The following is a 13980-nucleotide window of genomic DNA, read 5'->3' as shown; positions in this document are numbered from 1 at the left end:
CAACACAACAAGCCACAGTAGGACAGGCTGTATTAAGAACATTATTTCAGACAACTTCAACTCCTACAGGCTGAACCACCGCTTTTTGGGGGAGATTACTGCTTGTTAGTCTATGCACAGCATGTGTATCTGCAGCTACACATGCCACTGAACGTAAAATGTCACTTACCCAGTGTACATCTGTTCGTGGCATGAGACGCTGCAGATTCACATGCGCCCTCCCACCTCCCTGGTAGCCTGTAGCCGTTTTTTAGTTGAATGAAAATTGTAAATATGTAAATAAATAAATATTCTTTTAATACACATTAAGTACATACATAACTACTCCATTGCATGGGCACATCTACTATACTCACAACTCCTACCTCACCCTCTGCAGGGAAAACAATCTCAAATGGAGTCGACGCCCACGCGCAATGGAGCCGAAAGGAAGGAGTCACTCGGTCTTGTGACTCGAAAAGACTTCTTCGAAGAAAAACAACTTGTAACACTCTGAGCCCAACACTAGAAGGCAGGATAATGCACAGCATGTGAATCTGCAACGTCTCAAGCCACGAACAGATGTACACTGGATAAGTGACATTTTATATATATATATATATATATATATATTTTTTTTTCCCTTGGCCTACGACTTGTTTGCCTGTGCCTTCAATAAAATATTTGTTTTAACTGAACACGTTCTATGGGGATCTGAAGGACAAGGTTTGTCTGGGACCTCAGAGATAATAGAATGTACAGTGGTGTAAGTATTAGGATAACTTTTTGAAAGGTGAGTGGGTTCAAGAAACTGGATTTGACCATGATTACAGATAACTTGCATTAAAGAAAGGCTAATTTTCAGAACTTCAGTTTAAATGGATTGTGGTCTCTTCAGGTGAGATAATTCTTTATTAATGTTTTGGAGTTGAGTGCAGTGAAACTAGCTTTAAAGATTGTCTTTTTTCAACTGGAAAGTAAAACAGTGCTGATTCTGGTAGACCGCACTACTGCAGTTTGGTAAGTGAAATAGCAGTGAGCAGAGCGTGGTCATTGACAACTGGTGGTGAAGGAAAAAAAGACACCAGACTTTCTAAGCAGACTGTGCTTGGTTATTTACTAATGGCGTCTACATCCCTCTGTGGCTTGTGATTTTCCCGAACTAGGGTTTCCATGTAGTAGACCTTTCTGCCAACAGCAATAATACTATTTGATACAAGTATTCCTGGTGGGATTTTGCTGTGGAGAATTTGCTAGGGAATACACTCCATGTAGTGGAATTACTCTCCATTGCTTGTTTCCGCCTGTACTCTGCGCACAGGATGGTTCACAAAAATTATCATAAGGATCCTTATTTCTCCAAATTGGGTACTTCGCCTGTGACATCAGGACCTCCTACTTAGTTGTGGTCATCCATGGCCTTCTCTGAGACAGAAGCTTCTTACTCCAAAATGAGAGCAATTATTGTTCCCAATCTCAAGGTTCTCAAACTTCAAGCATGGAACTTGAGTCTTTCACTCTTCTCATATGGCTTTACTGTGGAGGTTTTAGTTGTGCTTTTAGCTGTCCTAGACCACTGACCAAGACATTATTCGTTCAGGTTTTCACATAGCTTACAAAATAGCGGTTTGTCCCCCAAGGCTCTTTCATATTCTAACTTGGGATGTCCAGAGTTGATTAGGGCCGCCAGGTTCAGTTGCTCTATTGTAATGCCAGGGCATCCATTGGGTATGGCTCCTTCTCCAAAAAGACTGACTCTGAGGAGAGGCCTATCTTCGAGAAACTCCTATAGGAGCTGTATGAAACGCCTTGGCACATCTTCATACCCCCCATGTACAGGCAAGATCTTTGTCTTAGAAAATTCTTTACTTAAAAAGCACAGACTTTCCTTTGAGGGTGCTCCATTTTGGTACATTTTCTCTGCCACCACTGCACCTCAACAAACCTAGGAACAATGCTGTTTGCCCTACTCCACTTCTATCTCTTTTCCCTCCTCCACCAACACCTCTATCCTCCCTGCCACCCCCTCCCTCTCCTCCTGCAACTTTCCCTCAGGGGTCAAAAGAGTTGTGTTCAGACATAGTCTCCTCTAACACCTACTCTCCAGCAGAGGACTTTGGCAACTTAGTCTTCCTGCACCCCACTGATAATCCTTAGGAGTCTTATGATGTAGATCCTCCGGGAGGGATCCTGACATTGACCATATCCCTGTTAGGTCTTCCCCTCCAGATGACTACATGGCATATCACCCTGTTATCGAACGCACAACCACCATCATTTCGTGGATATGTATGTCCCCCAGAGGATAATAACTTTTTGGTGGAGATGCTGTCCAGAACTGAGCGCTCTATCCAGTCTTTACCCATGCTTAAGGGGATGTCCAAATATGCCCCTGAGATTCTTAAGAAGCTAGTCACAACTCGGGTGGTAACACCCAGGATTGAAAAAGTTGTTCAGTCTGGCACTTAGAGATCCACTCTACATCAGGGGTCATGTCCTGATCATTTCCACGGCATGGAAAGAGCGGCAGCCCATTCCATTGGTGTCTCTCCTTCTCCTGAGAAGGAAAGTAAACCTATCAGCAAAGGTGACAAGTGGGTAACGGATGGTGCCTGCACACACTGGTGCATTGCCAGTTCAGAAGGTCTCCTGTAAGGACACTGTAGGAAGAGATGGGGGCTCTCCTCCAATATCCCCCCAACCAATACCACAAAACAGGGGAGGAAATAGTACAAGAAAGTTAAGCCATTTCCAGCACTGCCACCAGGTGTGCCTTGGATTCAAGTGATACAGCTGCCAGGGGAGTGAATACCTCTGCCATCTTCTTCTGCCACTCAAGTCGGAGATGCAGCATCATCTTACCATCTTGCCCTCGACAGAGAACACCTGGTCGGTCCATATGTTGATGATATGTTGGAAAAAAAATAAAGGACCTCAACACAGCTATGGCCAAAGGTGCCATTCAAGTTACTTTTGCCAGGCACTCTTTTCGCAGACAACTGTAATCATCAGCAGGGCAGTAGAAGTTAAACAGGGAGCCCCTTTAGAGGTAACAGCTCAGTAACAGTTATGGGAAGAGGCACTCCCGCCAAGGGAGCTTCCACCCGCAAGCACTGACTTGCATCACATCCCCTCTTAATCCTTCCCCCCCCAAAAAAAAAAATCACACTAGACCTGTCGAGCGTTGGTTTGGGAGGAAGGGACTAAAGTTTTTTTTTACCCCCGTTGGGAGAAGATTGTCACAAACTGGTGGGCCTATCCACTGGCCACCTATTGGCTACTGCCTCAAGCTCATTTCAGTCCCACCATATAGCCCACTCCGCACTGTCCTTATATTAGGAGGAGGTTCATGAGCTCCTTTTCAAAGGGGTCATAGAGGCAGTGATCCCTCAACCCTGTGGCAAGGTGTCTCCTTCCATTACTTTCTTATCCCTAAATAGGACTGCTCACTCTGGTGAAATCTTGATCTCAAGACTCTCAACAGGCACATCCTTTCAGAACATTTCAATATGGTTAACCTACAAGATGTTAGCCCACTGGTGAAGCAAAATGACTTCATGACCACACTAGACCTGATTGATACCTATTTCCACATTCCAATCCATCCAGCTCATTAGTTCTACCTGCACTTCGTTTTAAGTGGACAGCATTATCAATTCAAAGTGTTGTCCTTCAAAGTCACCACAGCTCCAAAAGCCTTGACCAGATGTCTAGCTTTTGTAGCCACCAACCTTAGAAAAGGGAAACCCAAGTCTTTCCCTACTGTGAAGACTGCCTGATCAAGTTTGCAAGCAGGCGAGGCTCTCTAGCCCACACCGAAGCTGCAATCTTGCTACTTCACTGCTTGGGGTTTATGGTAAATACTATGAAAACTTACCTTGAACCAACTCAAACCCATCCCTTCCTAGGGTTGGACCTAGTAGCAGTCTTGGGCAAAGATTACCCCAGCGCCCACAGCGTAATCACTTTCCAGCTGTTTCTGCCTCAGTCACTCTGTCCTCTCACACTTCTAACTTGAATTGAAGCTCCTCAGTGAGATGGCCTCATGCATAACCATTGTCCCTTATGCAAGGCTGCACATGAGTCTGCTCAAGTGTGTCTTTCAGATCAGTTTTCACAAGCAGAGGGTCATTGGGAAGATTTAGTTTTGACAAGGGCCAGCACCCATCACATTCTGCACTGCATACTGCAATCCGTTGGAATACAGGAACTTTGTAGACCCAGTTGCACAGGTGACTCACCACTTACGGCTGAAGAGCACGTCTCAACAATATAGTAATCCAGGGTCTGTGGCTACCTCATCAACTGGGTCTCTACATTAATCATCTGGCACGTTTAGCCATTTACCTAACCCTCAAAGCCATCCTCCAAGAAATTAATGACATAGAGGTTACTCCAATATTGGAACTTTGATAGATTTACATGCTTGAATCATTCCCCGTTGTCGAGATGGGGGTCCCAGGTACCTTATAATATCAATGTAATGTAAAATAATAGCAATGAAATGTAAAATATAATGTATTGAGGTCCTTAGGTCTTAACTTTTGTAGCATATCCAAGTCTGTTTAAAAAAGAAAAAAAAAAAAAGAGACCAAAGATAGACCTCAGCCATTCAGGCTGTACCACTCTTAAGAACACTCCTGTGAGAAGCTCCAGTCCCTCAGATTTTCCAAGGAGCAAGTGCTGGAAGGATCAGTGAGAAAGAAAGAGAAAAAAATAGGGATAACGGTGAGCTTTTGAGGGGAGGAGGGAGGGTTGTATGTGAATCTATGAAAGATTTCAATACTGAAGAACTATACTCACAGGTAAGTAACTTATTTTCTTACTCCTGTATTGGAACTTTCCTAGAGTCACATGCCTGAATCCGAGTAGCAAGCAGTAGTGAAGCACACTGTATTTTGAATACATAAGTGTCAAAATCTGTCAGTATGTTTATATAGCAACACTTCAGATATTACATATTCATTAACAACCCTATACTAACATATGACATTATAAAAGAGCACTCTCAAAGGAAAGTTGGCACTGTGCGGAACACAAACGAGGATGGAGGGAAAAGAAAGAACATGATAGCTCAACATTACTGGAACAGATGTCCTAGCAGTTCCCGCCCCACTGCCACTGTCATTGCCTCTAAACAGTAATGCTTTGTAAAAGTTTGCATATTCTTCCAGGTGGCTGCTCTGCAAATGTCCTGGATGGGCACATCAGCAAATGTCAGAAAACCCCCAGTCGTTGAGCAGTGCTCTGTGGATGAACTGGTCAGGGATATTTGCATGCGCTTTTCTTCCTCTCCCACTTGGTGTGGAAGCTGTGGCAAACCCCTCTCACCCTCATACTGGTGGTCCCCACATGGGCCAGACATCCATGATTCTTGACCCTTACAGAGATGCTTACCATTCCACATGAGAATTTTCTCAACAGGCCAGACCTTAAACAAAATCAAAGCATGCTCTGAAACTAGACGCTAGGCAGCTCTATCTAGTGATCTACTTTCTGAGGTTCTAGAATTTGGTTACCTTTGCTTACCTCAAGAGTGTATGGACATACTAAAGGAAGCCACATACCTGCTATGATGCTAAGTGGAAACAGTGTCCACTACCTTACCCCGAGACATTTAAACCCTTTCACGCCTACAGTGCAAGGCATCCTTTGCTACCGCCTACATCTGCAAAAGTCATGATTAGTATACAGCTCCATTCGGCTGCACCTAGCCGCTATTGTTGCATGCATGCAAAACATGAAACATTACTTTGCAAGATCCATGTTGTTAAATCCTTTATAGAGACTCCGCAGCGTGTGCCACCGGCCCCAGACCCATGCATTACAGGAACCCTTCCAGGTCCATACTGACTAAGTAGTTCTTAAGACCAGCCCTAAATTCCTACCTAAGGTGTTCTCTCCATTCCCATTAACCCAACAGTTGTGCTCCTGGTCTTCTTTCTGCAGCCTGACTGCGTGGCTGAGAGCACTCCACACATTTGACATCAAGCGTGCTCTCGTGTATTATATAGACAGGAGTAAACCTTTCTGTAAGACAGAACAGCTTTCTGTTGCTGTTCCACAACTCCATTAAGGACATCCTGTATCTAAGGCAGGTATTGCCAGGTGGATTATATAAATCCAGATTTGTTATCTTAAATCCAAAAGGACCCCACATACCCACCCAAGGCCTCACTCCACCACCAAGCAGGGCTTCAGTGTGGTTTTACTTGGGAAGATACCCATAGCTGACATTTCTGAAGCTGCCACCTCATTTATTCCGTACACCTTAACATATAATTATTTTGTGCATACCTTGCAAGGCATCAGGCTAGATTTATCATACTGTCCTCATAACTCTGCTTCAGGCCACTGCACTGTCCACTGGCTGCCCATTGCTTAGGGCAGTACTGCTTTACAGTTGATGGTGAGCATGTGTATGCACAGCCACACATGCTGTGAACCGATTGTTACCCTGTAAGCATCTATTTGTTGCGTGTAGAGCTGTAGATTAACATGCTAAAGTATACAAAACATGTTGGATGAAATGCTTGAATGAATCTCTGCCACCAGAATGGAACCAAGATGTAACTCGCTGATGAACCCTAATAAGGCTGAAACCGTTCCTAGTTTGCTTGTGTTCAGTTTCGGGGAGAGCGTAACTTGGCAATTCAGGCTGTACTGTTCCATGAGGAGCAGGGTCAAAATTGATTTCCTTGTGGCTAGGTCCAAACTGAGGGAGCATGGTGTACAAAATAAGGATGTATTGAGATGTGACCCAAGTGATTACCAGTGGCTGAGATTAATTCCAGAATTCCAACCGTCACATACTACAGTGTGCCTCAGAAGAACAGGTATGGCCAGACGTGGGTCCGTGCACATTGTGCCATTAGAACCAAACTATATTTGGCTGATGAGCCCTAATAAGTGCTAAATTGGTCCTGGGTTGCTTGTTTCCCGGTTCAGGGAGGGCCTGTCTTTTTAGTTCAAGCTGGACTTTTCCCATTGGAGTAGGGTCAAGACTGATTTGTATAAAGCTGGATCCAAACAGAGGTGGCATAGTGTGCAAAATAACAATGGCTTGGAATGTAGAATTTAGGGATTAGAAGCGCTTTAAATTAATTCAAGCGTTCCATCCATCACTTTTGTGTGTTCTACTGTAAATGAAGATGCCAATCTAACAATAGAGTCTGTGCCATGCTTGTTCACAACCAGATAATGAGTCACCAAAACCTTGTGACCTACAGTCATTTGTGTTTATAGACCTACAAGGCTGAGACATACACCTTCCTGATGTATTTAATTCATTTTGGAGACTATGGGCACTCTGTCATACTCGGAGGGAACCTCCAAATGTGGGCAGAGAAAAGTTTGAATTTAGAGGTTGCATCTAGCTTTTCTTCTGGCACGTTGTTTCAGTGAGCAGATTTGTCCATAGGTTACAGTGGCTGTGCTGTAGATTCACTTCTAGCTGCTGAACTGCCCTCTGCCTTGAATGTATTTTCATTATTTCACATGATCTGACCATGCTCTTATTTCTTGATCATTTGACTATGGAGGTGACTCTGATTTCATTATCTTTACCAAAGAGGTTCTGGAGAAAGGATCACAGGGCTTAAACTAAGTTGACAGCTGAGCACCTTCTTTGACTTGCATTGATGTTAGATGATGTAGCCAGTAAGACTTAACCGCTTACTGGTGAGGTAACAAGCCCAAAACTTAATTAAAATCATCCACCAAAATTACAAAATACAAAAATCTAGATGCTGACACAGTTGCAGTAGATCCTTTGCATAGAATTTATAGTCGGAGGTTGACTGAGTCAGACAAGTTTATTGAGTGACAGAAGCAGGAAACGGCACAAAAGAACAATTAAACATTCTCACAGAAGTTACTTCCATAAGATTCTACATTACCAGTGGGAGTGCCCTGCATGGGGTGGCTTCTGCTCAAACTCCAAAAGTTTATAATAAGTAAACTTTCAGTCATAAAGAAGAGAAATTCTGATGAGCTTGTGAGACATAGGACACTTAATTCTGTCATGAGCCCAGAAAGTTGAGGTGGTTGCAGGCTTCTAATTTGTTCCCCTTTTATTCTTTAAGAATTCATCTAAGGGGGCAGAATATATCATTAGCACCACTCCATGAATGTAACCATGCACAGAGGTTTTTGCCTGTGTTCCTTAGTAAAGAAACTAAGTATAGCTTTTGTCAGTTATCATTTGCATCATTAATAATTTCTTTCATCAGGCAAAGTACCTACTTCTTGCAAACATGGTTGGATATCCTCGCTAATCAACAGACCCCAACCGGATCCAACAGATCTGTCTAGCATCATCCTATTTTCCAGACCCCATTTCTGACTGAGAATCTCAGAACAGTTGTTTTGCCTCTATATTGAGTGTCTTATAACTGGGTTTTTGCTTGTTTGAAGTATGACATTGCTGACCATCCACAATAGATTAGAGGAAACTGCAGACTACAAGGGACGTCTGCCCTTTTGGTACTACTTGAGCTCTTCGGTGCTTTCAGTACCATTGATCTAAATTTTTTCACAAATGGTTGCAGCTAGTTGTCAGCTTTCCGTCATGCGTGTTTCCTTGGTTAGGCTTTTCTTGCTAACGGTAGCTCCCAAGTGGATCTTGATGGCGTTTCAGCTCCAGTACTATTAATTTGAACATGCTGTGCCTCAAAGATCTCCACTATTCCATTTGCAGTGTAATATTTACAGGAAGCCTCTTCAGATTTTTTGGGATGTGTAAGGGTAGAGGTTTCCACATCTGCACTAATGCCACCCAGTTAGTGCTGTCTTTTGTTTGGTAATGCTGAAACTGATGCAGATGCCTTCTCAGATATTAGATTCAGGTGTGGATTTGAGATAACTATCTTAATCCTAACTCTTTTGAAATTCCAATTTACAGTAGTTGGTTTGGTTTCCATGGTCAAAAGCTTGGACTATAGCTAATACTAGGTGATGCCTCTCTGATAGGGTTAGAGCCCTGGGGTATGTTCTAAACAGCAAGCATTCCAAGACCAGTATCCGCCATGTTCGGATGTTGTCCAAACTGATATCTTTTTCTTTGAAGATGGAAGAGCCAATATTAGTTGTATCATGGCTTGATTAATGTAGTACTCTTTACTGGAACAACCAAATAGATTACTTGCTGCCAGCAAAGAATGCAGAACGTTGCTACACCTGTGGTGATACAGTTGGAACACATTACTCCATTTCATAAATTACATTGGCTTCCAGTAATGCTTTGGATTACATTTTGGATCCTCTCTTTAGTTTAAAAAAAAAAAAAATCAGCAGGAGTGAGAGTTATTTTAAATCAACAGTGTTGTCTGTACTCCTTACTGACCTTTGATGTTTATGGACAAGGACTGGTTTATTAGTGCTTCTTTCAAGAACAGTAGAATAGGAGAAGAGCATCTTCACATTGATGGGTTCACTGGATGAACAGTCTTCACAAGTAGCTCAGCAACATTTACGGTCTCATTCAATTTAGAAGATGCTTACATTTTGTGTTTTAATACCTTAGTTACGCTGTGCTGAAGGGCTGGCTCACTGATATCTATATCAATGATTGCAACTTGACTAGAGCAGAAGATTATCTGCAAGGCTTTTAGTCCGTTTTTGAAGATAAGTTCCAAGTGCTTCAGTATATTTACATCTCCTGAACAGCTTTATTTTTATTTAACATGCACCTAATTCCATGTTCCACAAACATGTAAAACCATTTTCTTTTTGGGGGTAAGCCTGACCTCTTTTGCCTAGATGGAAATCATGGACAACTATGGCTGACCAAAAGGTGCATTATGTTAAAGGTTATATTTCATTATAAAATAATTTGTCAAACTAACAGAATTAAAACACCTAAAAAGCAAAACATGACTCAATAATTTCGTAAGCACTGCTTAGGCAAATTCAACTAATCTGTGCTGGTTTAACTTTTGTGGTAATTAGAAGGCTTACTGATGGGTTGGCAGATGGGTTACTAGCATTGATATATATATATATGTTTTAATAATTTGTTTGAGTTTTCCTTTTGCAATACGAAGATATTGCAAACAACGAATAAAACTGCATACATTTAAAGGCATAATGCCACACAATAAAGAATATCGTCATGCACGGAATTTACCAGCAGCACTGTTGGGCGGAATTGGTAGTCGGCCTCAAGCCAACATCGATCTTATATGCTTGTGTGCCATGAGATATGAAGATGTTTGTTTTGTTGAAACATTTTATGTATGAGGGTTTTCAACTATGAGCATCCCATCTTCAACTAGAGATTGAAAGAATTATTGTGATAGGCTGTAGTAATGGTACATGTGTTATCTACATAGATTTGCTATATTGTTAGAAATGAAGGAGGGGGTTTCCTTTGTCTAATTTGAATGTTCTGTTTATTTAGCATTCAGCATCAAGGTCGTCTTAGTTTGGATCTCAGCCATAAAGATTTCTCAGAGCCCCCAAGGACAAGAGCTTCACATAATTCAAATTCACTACCCTCTAGTGCCCGGCTCGGTAATTCTATTTTAAAGCTTATTTGCTTTGCCTTGTTCACGCTTATGAATATGATTATCTTAACTTTATTCATTCTAACAGTTTTACCTAATGTTCTAACTCATCCGTCCTTTTGAAACGTCTCTGCCACCTCTCACTGCTTTACTAATCACAGATACCTGAATAGTTAATTTTCTACATTTCTCGTTTTGACACTGAAGTTATTGTCCTAAGTCAATGTTAAACTGTGGAGAGGAAAGCTTTTATTCCATGTTCTACTAAATTATCGAAGAAGAGGTTGCTGTTGTTCTTGCTGTAAATTTGTGTTTTTAAAAATTGAGTCCACCCACAGAATAGCTATCCCGGCTTCTGCAACATGCTGTACATTTACATTAGAGTTGCACCCTCTTTTTTTGGTTTTACTTGTGTTTTGATTAGTTCAGTTACAATATGTGTTCATTTCGTGTTTTTTAAATAGGTTCTTCAAGCAACTTGCAGTACAGGACAGAACGGATCAAAATCCCACTGACACCACGCTACCAAAGAGCTGTCATTGGCTCAGACAGAGGTAAAATTTAGCCTTCCTTTGTCCGTTCCAATTTCAGGACAGGTTGGCTAGCCTGTGTCTAATCCAAAATATTAGCTGCAATATTCTGGTTATAATAATATTATTTAAAGGCATGCAGGAAGATTACCTTTTCTCAGCCCCTCTGTAATTGCATGTTGTTGGATTGACTTCAGGCTGATATTTAATATATTCTGCGCTCCAGGACCCTGAAAAGATACAGGGTCCTAGCAATGTGCTTGATTTGATTGAGTAGTCTGTGGGTATATATGTTTCCAGAAATAAAGGTCAGAGTCCTGTTTGGTTTGTAACTGGGAGTGAGACTTTAGAAGTGTCTTCAACATTTCACCAATTTGGCATTATGGACTCCACACAATACTTTATACTTTATCTTAATATCAACTGGGACCAAGTGAAAGCACCCTGATTGCTAACTAATCAGCTCACAACTCTTCACACTCAGGTAGACTCTGATCACCTGGGTTTAAAGTCCTTGCAGTCTTGCAGATTGCCTTTTTGGCAGTCCAGTGCAAAGGATGTTGGAGTATTCCCATCAATCTTTCAGCAAAGCTCTTTTCAGTTCCACCCCGTTGGCCTGATGTAGAAGTGGCATGATCTTTCTAGGAAGAGCGATTCACATGTGTGATGCCTTGACCACCGCGTTCACATGGAGAGTGCTAGAAAGTTCAGAATCCAAAAATGAACCCACAGGTGCCTTTTTCAGAGACATTGCAGCGGATGCAACTAGACTGGAAGGCCATTTAAATTGCAAAGCCCAACCCCCCGATTGCGTTCTCTCTTGGCTCCATTCATAAATGGGAAGCTCTCCTTCATCCAATGAAATATCTGGTCCAGACATAATAAACTGTTCACCTGCTTCAGTGACATATTGCCCGGTTGGAAATGTGTTTCAGTATTGTCCATGTGCATTTGAAGGTTTCCCTGATAATGCTCAGTGAGGTATAATTTGAAGAGCAAGCAGGATATGGATGATGCTTGAGGCACTGCTTATTGTCTAGGTGGATGACAATTCCACTGAGCATTTTTTTTTTGCTTACATCCCTTTGAGAGGCTGGTTGGATCTATTCCTGTAAAGGTCCAGAAATCACAGTTCACTTTCTAGCAGTATGTTGTGACCAATGGTATCAGAATGCTTAAGCATCTATTTAGGAAATTGAGGGCTGATTTCTCTATTGCCTTTAGGAATGGTAGTGGTTCATCACTAACATTAGCTTGAAAAGATTCTCAGTGCCTTCTCTGCTTAAATTCAAACTGATTTTCATGCAGTGGGAGGTTTGTTCTCTTTAAGCTGTCTGGCTTCCTCCTTTTAGAGAAATTGCTAAGGAATGGTAAGTTAGAAATTAGCCCATTAGTTACCCAGGACTTAGGGTCTTTCTGTGGCTTCCTAAAGATGGAGGCATTATGATGGTATGTTTCAAGGGACCTGGGATGAGGTATGTTTCAAGGGACCTGGGATGAGTTAAAGGAGACACTGATCACAGAAGAAGGGGGGAAACTGTTTCATACCCAAAACAAGTCTGGGTTATTTTGGAAAATTTGACCAATCTGGGTGTTTCCTCCTTTAGCATTGATTGGTTTCTGGTGGGGGAATCTAAAGATGAGAGAGGTGGACCATAGTTAAAGGTATAGTATATCAGTAGCTACAATTCAGAATTTCCAAATTATTATGGATAGTTTTAACCACAGCTTCATCACCTTATGAATTCTCCAGGTACCAGACTGTATCAAAACATTTCAAGTAATTTTTCCCACAAGCTGACAGATAGTGCCATCAAACTCCAGAGCAGCATTGCCCTGCCTCCAGAAGAGAAAGCATAGACCTATACAAGGCACCACCCCAATTCCAGTAGTGGTTTTAAGGCTTCTTGGTTTCCTTGCTGCATGCATTCTACTAGTTCTCTGTACCCGCTGGCACATGCAAGCTCTGCAGTGGATCCTAAGCATGGAAAGGACTCAGAACTCGGTTGACTCTCGGACAACATCGCTATTTCAGAAGAGGTATGCAGTGACCTTGATTTGAGGCTGGTAGATGCCAACTTGATATACAGCAGACCGTTCTCACTGGATCGCTCAGAGCTCATAGGATTGACTGATGCATCTTCTCTGGGCTTGGGTGGTCACCTGACTGAGGTTGAAATCTGGGACCTTTGGTCTCCTAGGCAACACCATATCTGTCTCCAGGAACTGTGAGCCATTCAATTAGCCCTGCAGGCCTTTCTCAGTTCCATCAAACGGAAGCTGTTCCAAGTCCTGACAGACAGCAGAACCAACATATGGTGCAGCAACGAACCATAATAGTTTGGGGTCTCTGGTACTGTGCTGCAAAGTGCTGAGACGTGGGTAGTGGGTCGACCTCCAAGGGGTCTTTGAGAGTCAATCATTGGCCAGGCTCACTAATTCTCGGGTGGACAAGCTGAGCAGTCTTAATCTGGTGGACCACGAATTACATTGGTACCTGGATGTGGTTCAAGGAATCTTGGCAGAGTGGGACTTGCCTCGGGTTGACCTTTTTGCCCCCACATTTACTGCATACTAGAGTTTCTTCCTCAATGTTCTCTGTGAAACTTGTGCTTTATACACTAAGTCTTGCCCTTCCACTGCTGATACTCCTTCCCCATTGTTCTAAAGAAGGTTAGGATGGACTGGGTTCAGGCCATCCCGATAGCCAAGAAAGTGTGGTATTCTGACCTATGGATTATAAGAATTAACCCTCTGTTCTGTCTAACTTTTCGGGAGGACTATCTGTCACTGCAACAGGGCAGTGTCCTGATTTATCTACAATTTACACCTCCAGATATAGAGATTGAGTGGAACCAGCTGAGCAGTTTTGACTTGCCTGTGGAGGTATTGCACTTAAATTGAACCAATATGAAAGGATCAATTTGATTATCGTGTTTTTTTTTTTTTAGCTTAGAAATGTTGTT

At 42.3% G+C, this 13980-nt stretch overlaps 1 protein-coding gene across 4 annotated transcripts in view; it reads left to right on the top strand.

Moving 5' to 3' along the window:
• Positions 1–13980, top strand: part of DLG5 (discs large MAGUK scaffold protein 5) — a 1179851-nt gene that overhangs the window by 590753 nt on the left and 575118 nt on the right. For all 4 annotated transcript variants that reach the window (XM_069240807.1, XM_069240806.1, XM_069240808.1 and 1 more), the window contains 2 exons: positions 10379–10491; positions 10949–11038. In XM_069240807.1, the coding sequence (XP_069096908.1) occupies positions 10379–10491; positions 10949–11038 (203 nt within the window). The remainder of the gene's footprint in view (positions 1–10378; positions 10492–10948; positions 11039–13980) is intronic.

The sequence above is a fragment of the Pleurodeles waltl genome, chromosome 6 (genome assembly GCF_031143425.1).
Source record: "Pleurodeles waltl isolate 20211129_DDA chromosome 6, aPleWal1.hap1.20221129, whole genome shotgun sequence".
In the NCBI taxonomy this organism is placed as follows: domain Eukaryota; kingdom Metazoa; phylum Chordata; class Amphibia; order Caudata; family Salamandridae; genus Pleurodeles; species Pleurodeles waltl.
The sequence above is the reverse complement of the archived record's forward strand: the minus strand, read 5'-3'. Positions and strand labels throughout refer to the sequence as shown.